General features: G+C 41.5%; 1 protein-coding gene across 1 annotated transcript in view; it reads left to right on the top strand.

The window, feature by feature from the left end:
• The window catches only part of fam184b (family with sequence similarity 184 member B), a 39420-nt gene that overhangs the window by 26651 nt on the left and 2140 nt on the right, over positions 1-10629 (top strand). The window contains exons 8-18 of the mRNA XM_089132324.1: positions 185-364; positions 670-776; positions 3530-3647; positions 3723-3905; positions 4394-4610; positions 5483-5613; positions 5706-5869; positions 7127-7291; positions 7751-7859; positions 9891-9995; positions 10120-10373. Of these exons, the coding sequence (XP_088988450.1) occupies positions 185-364; positions 670-776; positions 3530-3647; positions 3723-3905; positions 4394-4610; positions 5483-5613; positions 5706-5869; positions 7127-7291; positions 7751-7859; positions 9891-9995; positions 10120-10373 (1733 nt within the window). The remainder of the gene's footprint in view (positions 1-184; positions 365-669; positions 777-3529; positions 3648-3722; positions 3906-4393; positions 4611-5482; positions 5614-5705; positions 5870-7126; positions 7292-7750; positions 7860-9890; positions 9996-10119; positions 10374-10629) is intronic.

Genomic DNA, 10629 nt, shown 5'->3' on the forward strand with positions numbered 1-10629 from the left:
TTAAGGGTGGGGGCGGTCAGGGACCTGGATATTGGATAGGGGGCGCTGGCCCAAAAAAGGTTGAGAACCACTGTTCTGACTGAAATTGATTTTCTTTCTTCTTTTTATATCACACCTGAGTGGTTTCCACATGCTCATATGGTTCTTACGGATGTTTCCTGATCTGCGTTTTCTTGGCTTGCAGATGGCGAAATTGCAGGGGGTGATTCAAACCCTGGAGAAAGAAAGAGAAGAGGAGGAGGAAAGGGCAAAAGAGAGAGAGAAGGAGTGCGCAGAGGTGGAGCGGCAGTCAGCATATGGCCTGGAGTGTGTACGAGTGAAAGAAGAACTGCAAAACCTGCACAGGAGTATGCAGCAAATACAGGTTCTCGCTCCAGTTTGCTCAACACACACTTCCATCTGACATGAGGACAAAGTGTCAGTGATGTCCCTTTCCATTACTGCACAGCTCTATCACACATAGTCACAAGCACACACAAATCTGCAAATCCCTTATGGCAGCACTAGGTTCTGCTGATCTCAGCAGATCTGTGCCGCTCAAAGGAAAGAAAGACATCAACATTCACCCAGCAACCAATCTACTTATTTTTCTCCCTTAATCCATGGATCTTTCCTTCCATCCATGAATCTATCTATCCGTGTCGACCTTTCTTTTTATGTGTCCCACAGGAGGAGTTTGCTGCACAGAAGGAAGTGTTACAGGCAGAGATTTCTGCTCTACAGCAAGAGAGAGACATTCTACAACAGTCCAATCATGGTATAGAGGAGAGAATCAGGTGTGTCTGAATGACAATGAGACAAGATCATTTCAGTCAATTAAAATATTTCTTTGATCAATTTTTATTATGTGAAACAAACTAATTTAAAGCATATAAGCAACTGCACCTCTGCAACTACATCTCAGTGTTGTACAGCACTTTTTGTGAATCAGAGGCTGTTCTTTGAAGTCCTCTTTGAAGTCGATCGATCAGTAAAAGTCATTTTAACAGAAGGCTAAAATTGTATATTTTGTAACATTTTGGACGGATTCACCCAATGACCTGCACGCGAAAAATCGATCGTTCGGCACGAATCGCCTAGGCTATGTGACTAATAGCTTCAAAGCTGAGAAATTCAAAAACTTTGGGGGACTATTTGCACCAACAATATTCTAAGATTAAAGTAAACTTTATAGTTACCTAAACTATGTGCGGATTATCGGATATCAACTAAACACCTCAACAGGATTACACAATCTACGTGTTCTAATCACACCGGTGTGATTTATATTTTTTATGAAAACCGTGATAAATTCTGAATGGTGATTGTGTCAGAGAGCCTATGTTCTTTGAGTACTATTGAACAAGCCAATGTAATTGGCGTGCGTGATTCGCATCACACACTCCGCGTGCGTGTACAAATACGGAAGTGGATGCACGCACTAGTTGCCTTTCGCTTTGGAGCCTGTAATTTCTGTAAGAGCAACACGGGTGCATTTGCGTTTTTTTTCAAGTTGCCATTCCATCCATGCGTTTCTGGGTGTGGTAGGGCTCTGTCCCCCTCTGACGGTCACAAGAGTTGTATCTTGTGTTTGGGCTTAAAGTACGCTGAGGCAGCTCTTGTGGATGAGTCATGTTCCCGTTGCAGGAAATATAACCATCTCGGTGCTGAGGTCAAGACTCGCTTTCGTTTGTGAGAATGAGGATGACCTAAGGATGACAGTGAGGGGTAATCCACCCGGCAAAGCCCTATAGATCCCTCACTCCTCATTGGCACCGCTGCCGGTGGAGCTCCCCGATGAGCGTGCCCGTCCCTCCGGGGTGGACCGACCAGCCATCTCATTCAGGGCCCCTCCAGAGGACAGGATGTCCATCGCAGCATCGGATGGGGAGCTGGTCTCTGGAGATGATGACTCTGCTGCGCTGCCTCCCTCTGGCAGACCAGCGTTGTCCGAGCCGGATCCAGAGATGACAGCTATGCTGAAAAAGGCTGCAGAGGCGGTAGGGCTCGTGTGGAACCCTCCACAGTGTCCCGAACCATCTCGGTTGGATGATTGGTTTCGGAGAGGGTCGGTCTGGTTCTTAGCCCGCCACTCCGGTTCTTTTCTTTCCTGATGTGCATAACGAGTTGACAAGGGCATGGATGGCACCTTTCTCTGCCAGAAAACGCCTGAGTAACTCCTCCTCCCTCACTATCCTTGATGGGGGAGCTGGGAAGGGTTACAAGGCTATCCCTCCAGTGGAACGGTCTGTTGCGATTCAGTTGTGTCCAGCGATCGCCACCTCATGGTCCTTGTCTCCCCTCTAAGGCCTGTAAGTTATCGTTCGTTCTCATGGGCAAGGCGTACAAAGCCTGTGGGCAAGCCGCTTCCTCTCTGCATGCCATTGCTTCAGGTCCACCAGGCCCAGGCACTCATGAACATGTATGAGGGTAGTCAAGACCGTGAGCTCTGCACTGCAACTGACCTTGCCCTCCGGGGCATGAAGGTTGCAGCTCGTGCTATTGTTCTGGCGATGTCCACTCTTGTGCTCCAGCTCTTGTCCACTCTTTTGCTAGAGCTCCATTTCTGGCTCAACCCGGCGAATATGAGAGAAGTGGACATGGTTCGGTTCCTGGACTCTCCCCTTTCCCTGGTTGGGTTGTTCGGCGACGCAGTTGAGAACTTTGCCCAGCAGTTCTCGGCCGCCCAGAAGCAGATGGAGACCATCCAGCACATTCTCCCCCGATGACCTGCTGCTGCCTCCACCCGAGACCGTAGATCCTCCGTCTTTTTGTCGTCGAGGGCGTCCGCCTGCAGCTGCCTCTGAACAGCAGTGACTTCCTTGACCTACGGGCTGTCCTTCCCCGCCTTAAAATTGCAGGGGCATCAGGAGGCTTTTGTCTAGGCACTGGAAGGTGGCAGCTTATCGCTGGACCACCACTGACTCTGGGTTACACTCGGCTCCTCAACGAAAAAGAAACTAGTGCGTGCATCCACTTCTGTATTTATACCCGCGAGCGGGGGTGGAGTGGAGTACATTGGCTCATTCAATAGTACTCGAAGAACATAGGCTCTCTGACGCGATCCCCATTCAGTCGACCGTCGACTACGTCCTCCATTCCTTCCTTCAGGAAACGGTGGGTTACATACGCAACCAGGACCTTCTGTAGCTTCCCCTTTAACTGTATCCCATGAAGTTTTCTAAAACCTGCGATTCTTTGTCATTATTGATGCGTTATCACTTCTATCCTTCTACCTTTTCCACCCTTAACAACTTACCATAGTTAACAGGCATCAGGGAAGCTTGTCAGTGAGTGGAGACGCTCACGCGCTTAAGCAATGCCAGGTAAAAATGACTTCAAAGTCTCGTTGTGTGTGGGAGAGAGAGCAGGAGAAAAAGACAGAGCACGTGATCTACAGATCAGTGGTTTTTAAAACTGTTTAAAGCCAAGGACCTCCTGAATTTAAGAAATCATTTTTTTTGTTCGTACTACACCACTGGTAGAGGGTGTAATTTTATTTATTGGAATATGTGTGTGTTTGTGTGTGTGTGTGTGTGTGTGTGTGTAGGCTACAGTTTGAGAAGCAGTTCTCTGATCAGATCGTGGAACTGAAGAGAGAAAGAGAAGAAGAGATCAGAAAGCTAAACCAACAGTGGCAACACAGAGTAGAAGAACTGCAGACACAGGTAACACACAATGTTAGTGTACTCAGACGGTCAGACCCATCATACACACATTATTTTTTCCATCTCTGTGCGTAGTTGGACGAGAGGAGAGCACTCTCTGAGAAGTTGGATGGAGAGAGAGAGAGACGTTACGCCAATGGAGAGATGGAAAGAATGAAGCAGGAGATCCAAAAGACAAGAGATATGAACAGTTCACTCAGATCTCAACTTCACTCCACCATTCAAGAGAAAGAGAGACTGATAAGGCAGCAATTACAGGTGCATATACACTAGTGATATCAGGATATAAAAATATTTCTCATGATTAATAATATAATTATCATCATTATTATAACAGAGATTTACGTTAAAGGGGTTTCCAATCATTGGAACACAAAAGAGGATGTTTTGAAAAATGCCTAGTTTTTTTTCATTTTCTTTTGTATAATCAAAGTAAATGGGGTCTAATGATGTTTTGGACCCTATTGATTGATATTGTGTGGACAAAAACAGTTGGACTCTTAAAGGATTAGTTCACTTTTGAAAAAACTTTTGCTGAAAATTTACTCACCCCCATGTCATCCAAGATGTCCATGTCTTTCTTTCTTCAGTCGAAAAGAAATTAAGGTTTTTGATGAAAACAAAAGAAAGACATGGACATCTTGGATGACATGGGGGTGAGTAAATTATCAGCAAAAGTTTTTTCAAAAGTGAACTAATCCTTTAACTCTTACTGTTGTTAATTTTGTGTTGTCTTTGTTCTGTAGGTGGTGAAAGAGGAAGATGAGGATGAGGAGGATGGAAAGGCTACAGGAGAGAGGGAAGAGGAGAGGGAGAAGTGGAGGTGGCGTGAACGAGAGGAAGAGTTGTTGCGTGTGGAGAGGTTAAATCACCAGCGTGCTCTTCAGGCCCTGGAAACACAAGCCAATGAAGAACTTCAGTCAGAGAGACATCGCTTACTCACTCAGCACAAACTACAGCTGGGTAACCATCACACCTCATACAGAAAGTTTTTTGCAAACCTTAAAGTTACATTTTTGGAATAAAAAGTGAAAAAAAAACTTTGATTTCTATTTGTAGAAAAGTCTCAAACATGTTTATTTTTTAGTTGCTATGTAGGCTGCTTACGAAAACTTTCAGTAGCACCTCATTGCAGTACTGTAGATCATTAAACGGTCACGCTGTCTCAGAAATCGGTCCAAAATCAAATTTAGTGAGGCACCTTCATGCGCAACGATCAGTAACCTATTGTTTTTGTCAAGATTTGGCAGGCCATGATAAACTTGAAATTTGAATGCTTAGCAAGGGCAAATCTTTTGACTTGTGGCATTTAATTTACATTTTTGTTGTATAAAAGGCTTTATTTTATTTTTTTATATGGATATTATCTAACTCCTCCCTGCCTTATCTGCAATCATAATTTTCATTAACATAAAAAGAAAAATAATGTTAATTAAAGGACTAAAATGCAGCATGATAAATGGAAAGTGCAGGCAGAAAAGAAAAGCACGATATCTTGGCCTGTTAAAAGGTTTATTCATATTATGCTGATAATATTCCCATAGCTCTACTTTATCAGAGTACATGTGAATGTTAATTAGAAAATGATGTGCCTGTAAACAACAACAACAAAATTGCTTTCGTAATGTGAAAGGTTTATAAACAAGTTTGTGCTAAAACAATATTATTCCTTAAAATTAATTGATGATCATGCATTGCATTCAGCACAATCTAGTGCCACGACTCCTAAAGTAGAGCAAAGGACCTTTTTGTAAGCATGTCTGATCTAATGTACCTATTGTTTGTGTGTGTGTGTGTGTGTGTGTGTGTGTGTGTGTGTGTGTGTGTGTGTGTAGACAAGCAGAAGGGAGAGCTGACCCAGCAGCACACAGAGTGGGTGAGACAGGTCACCCAGAGACACATGCAGCAGATCGAAGACCTTCAGAACGAAATACACACACACACACAAATGATGGCCCTACAGCAGGTACACACAGAACCCAAACAGACACACACAATTACACTGTCTCAAGGGATGCATCACTTCTCTCTCTCTCCCTCTCCCTGTCTCCTTCTCAGGATCTGAAGCAGCAAAACCGCTTACAGTCTCTAGAGAGACAGCTGGATGAAAAGAGCAGCGAGGTTCAGGAGCTAAAGAGAGAGAACGAAGATCTGAAAGAACGAATAAGTGCAATGAGTGCACAAAGAGAGGAACAAGATGACCACAATCATAAACACAAGAGGTCAGTACCAAGATGACAACAAGCAAAATTACACACAGAGGGTCAGTAACAAGATGACCTCAAACACGAACACAGACAGGAGGTCAATAACAAGATGACCACAAGCATACTCACACTGCAGTCAGTGATGAGAACTGATTGTTGCCTGCCATATCTGCTTATTCGGCTGAAGAACTGCTTATTTATTCCCATTTCCACCGAAAATGGACATTTTACGCAACAGAAAATCATCTATTTTTCAAAGCTAAAGATACAAATTATATAAACTATTACTCACCCTCATGTCATTCAAAAATAGATCCGTTCATCTTCCATTGACCATGTATGTGCTTTGGTCAATGTTTATTTGTGAATAAAAGCCTTAATTAAATCTGATCATCATATAAAGCGATTGAGTCTCTTCAGAAGACTTGGATTAAAACTATCGATCTATATGGATTTCTTTAACAATGTATTTCCGTATGAAACATCAAAATATTAGTGGAATGGCCATTCAATGGAGGGACAGAAATCACTCAGGTTTTATTAAATGTATCTTAACTTGTGTTTCAAAGATTTTGGAAAAGTATGATGTAACAAAATAATGTCATTGTTGGGTAAACTATTCCTTTGAACCTGCTGGTGTCAAACCTGGAAACACTAACATGAATGTCCTTATCAAGTAATGTTTTCTGAACAATAACAACTTGGCCTGGCAAGACTAGCAAAAAACTTGCACTCTACGCTTGAAGAGTGGTATGCAGAGATAAGATGTGCATTCTGTAGATCTTGTTGATGTGTACTTCGCTTTGCACAGTGGCTCTGTTATTATCTAAAATAACATGATTTTATTTCATTAAATGCCATGTTGAATTTATTTAAATGAATTTTATTTGAAATCTATTTAATAACTACTGGCTGTTGCATCAAAAGAAGCTGAATTAAATTACCTGGATTTAAACTTGTTTTGAAAACTCAAAGGACTTGTAAATAAAGTTCGTAGGCAGGGTATGTACTCTAGTAACACTTACATCATTGTTTGCTCAGCCAGTTATGAGAGTTTGCAGATCTGCCAGCTGAGCACCTGCTCTACCCACAAACACCTGCACGTTTTTGGTGGAAACGTGATTTTAAATCAAACAAAGATGCATGAACGTAAATGACCAACTTCCTTTTTTCCGTGATATTTAGGGGCGTGTAAATCTGTTATGTGATATGGCTCTGCGTGCACAGTTGCAGAAAATGTGGGATGTTGATGTATGTGTATGTGACTTGCAGTTTCCCAGAGGAACGAGATGCAGCTGGTGAAACGGATGGGTCTGATCACAGGAATAACGTGGAGAGTGTAAAGAGAGAGCACAGGATGGAGATCCAGACCATAATATCAGACTTCAGCACCGCCCAAACACGACTACAGGCCCGCATAGTTGCCTTGGAAACAGAGTACCTACTCCTCCCACATCAATAATACAAAACGCAAACCACACTTACATACAGAATTAACCCATGAAAGACAATATATGGCGATGGCTCACGACTAGGATTTTCTACAGAATTGGAGTGTTTGTCAAAGTTTCACACATCCTTTGCACCTTTAATGCTAATTTATTGAATATAATGGCTAATTTGATAATAATTTTAGCTATGCAATTGTAGTTTCTGTCCATTTAACACATTTTACTATATTTTAACACGCCTAATACTGTATCACATTACAGACTCATCTTTAACTTGTACAAATACAGTACTAATATAAATACAAGGTTCTGTTCAAATTATTACTGTTATCTATATTAGAATGTCTAAAACACAGGTGGCCATATATTTAATATATTAATGTTGTTGATGCATTTATTTCATCTTTACATGTCTGTTTTGTGTGCTTGTATTTTATGTTTGTAGGTTGAGAGAAAGGGAAGAAAGAGGAAAGAGAAGAGTAGAAGACTTGCACACCATTGCTAAACTCCAGGACAAGCTAAGCGAGAGAGACCAACTCATCAAAAGTCTAGTGGTTAGACACGCACAGGGGCGTGGTAGTGGGGGGAAAAGTGGACCTGACTACCCAGGGCCCCGTCTAGGGAGAGGGCCCTTTGAAATCCCACCAATTTAAAAAAAAAAATTTTTTAAACCTAATTAGAATTAATTGGGCCCTCCAATTGATGTCATTAATAATAATTTAAAAAAAAATATTGACCAAAATGAACTCCGTGCCAGACACTCTGGACCCCCTTCCAAATGGTTTAGTCCGCAACGCGTCGACCGCCCATAGACGCAGCGGGCGGCAAACAAGTAATAACGCAGTGAGCCTAGAGCCTGTAACGGGAGCCTGATCTGATCATGCTGTGCAAAAAGCCCAAATCGGGCTTTAAAAAAAAGAAAGAGAGGAAAGAAAAAGATGGGAGGCAGAATGCGGGGAAGCAGCTGATGACTGCTTTCTTCCCAAAAGGTGAACTGAGTTTGCTATATGCACCTATTCCACCTAACGTTACATCCAATTAAAGTTAACGTAACTTAGTCAACTCCAAACAGCTGCTGCTAATGCAGGGTTCCAGACTGCGACCAAATTGGTCTCATATGCCACCATTTTTTTGAGAATTTGATTGTGCGAGTTAAAATTGTATGTGATGTGGTCGCGTCGCATATACGAGTGGACGCTCGCGCAAAAGAACACCGACCGTTGTATCAGCTGCTGCAGACTGCAGTCCGTATGTTCAAAACGAACGAATAGGCTACATCATGAATCCATTTTCCAAACCGTGTTTTTGACTTATCCTGAATCACTACGCCTGTTATAAGTGTTTATATTCGGACTATTTTTTTTATCCCGGATTCCCGGGGTTGACTCGGATGCGAAATTGCCCAGTGACTGCGTGACTCGCCATAGACATTATGGAGAGAAGTAGCTCCGGCAACAGTGTTCTTCCGCAAGACACATAGACGTCACGCGCGCATTGCACACTGACGATGGAACACGCCAAAACGAATTCATGAATAAAAATATAAAAATTAAAATGTCTCAGGAAACAAATTATTACAAAATGCAGGAGGTAAGGAGTGTGAGATTTCTGATTTTTGAACTAACTTATAAAATTTGATAACGAAAAATCTGTTTTAGCTTGTTGTAATACTCTAATCTTTTAAAATGTAATGTACATTTGAATGTTTAATGATTTTTAAAAGATAGAAATATGATGCTAATAGAAAAATGACAGACACAGAAGATTATGATTCAAATGTAAATAGATAGATTGAATGTAATTCAAATGTAAAATTCTTAAAATTACAAATTAAAATTACTGTCCAAAATCCATGAAAATCCTGAAATTTGGCAATGATAATTAATATATTACAGGTATTTATGGTAAGCCTTTGCTGGCTTTGGTCCATTAAAACCACTATTCATCGGCATGCATTGATTAATCCCATGGCATGTAGCAAAAAAAATAAAAAAATAACCGCGACGAAATCAAATGCTGATGCGACCAACTGAGAAAGTTGGTAGCATCAGTTTAACCTGGTTTCTGAGGGTACAGTTGTCTCTCGTGTTCTTGTGTTCTCCTACTTAAAAATAAATGTTTTTCATTTAAAACTTGCATCAGTATCATGGATCAAAATGTTAGTACACAAAACCGATGTAGCCTAATATGTAGGCCTATAATAATAATAATAATAATAATATAATAATATAATAATGTAGCCTATAAGGTTTAAAGGTATTTGAGCACAAGTAGGCCAAATGCATCAATTCAGGTGGTGAATGAAAGAACCAGTCATTACTATAATCTGATTTTATTATTTAAACACTGTTTATATTTGTTTATATTCAAATAATTAAAAAAATACATTTCATTCAAAATTGAATTTTCACTTTGCTAACCCGCATCGTACAATGCCATGTGTAGGGGGCCCATTGACATTGAGAGTGTACAGGGCCCAGAATTTGGTGCTACGCCCCTGGACACGCATGTACACATGGGAAACACAGGCTACTCATACTTGTGTCTCTTCATCTCTCTTGAATTCATTTCTCTTACTATTTCAGGAGGACCTCCACCAGCTATCCCAGCATCCAACTCTCAGCAGTGATGAAATATTGAAGCCTTATGACTCCAGGACACAAGCAGGAACCCTCACACCTACTATGAAGGTAGCACACATATACACTGATCCAAACCCCACAAAACAATGAATTTAAAAAAAACAATTCATCAAGTATCATATAAAAACTGAGAGAAGCTTCGGATTTAATCTGTCTTCTGTACCGTATATAGAAAAAGGGGGTTGAGGAAACTAGCATCCCGAACCTCTGCTCATATGATGGGGGGTCACCCAAGGCCAAATGCTCACCAGTTGAGCGTGGATTACCCAGTGTGGAACAGAGCGGGCGAGGAACCCCCCTAACAAGGACACACACCCCCACCTCCCCTCATGCTGAACACAGAACCTCTATCAGACACAGCCGCCCACCTTCACAAGAAGTGCGACATCAGCCCCAGCTTAAAATGAAATACAACCAGCACGTCAGGTAATCTCCCGCATACCCGCAGTCCTAGAGCTAACCAGCTAATCCTGAAGGTTATCTCCTTTGCTTTTTAAAAAACCTTTTTGAGGTAGATTAATACATATCTCAACAGATGAAGTCGGTTCTTATCGAGAATTATTAATTTCAGGAAAATGCCAAATCCATAAATGTGCTGAATAATATCCAATTATCCGTAATTATCCAATTATCCGAAGTGAGCTACATTGCATTTAAAACATACATTCACCATGTTTCGACC

This window comes from Pimephales promelas, chromosome 6 (assembly GCF_988280905.1).
Source record: "Pimephales promelas chromosome 6, fPimPro1.hap1.1, whole genome shotgun sequence".
NCBI classification, from domain to species: domain Eukaryota; kingdom Metazoa; phylum Chordata; class Actinopteri; order Cypriniformes; family Leuciscidae; genus Pimephales; species Pimephales promelas.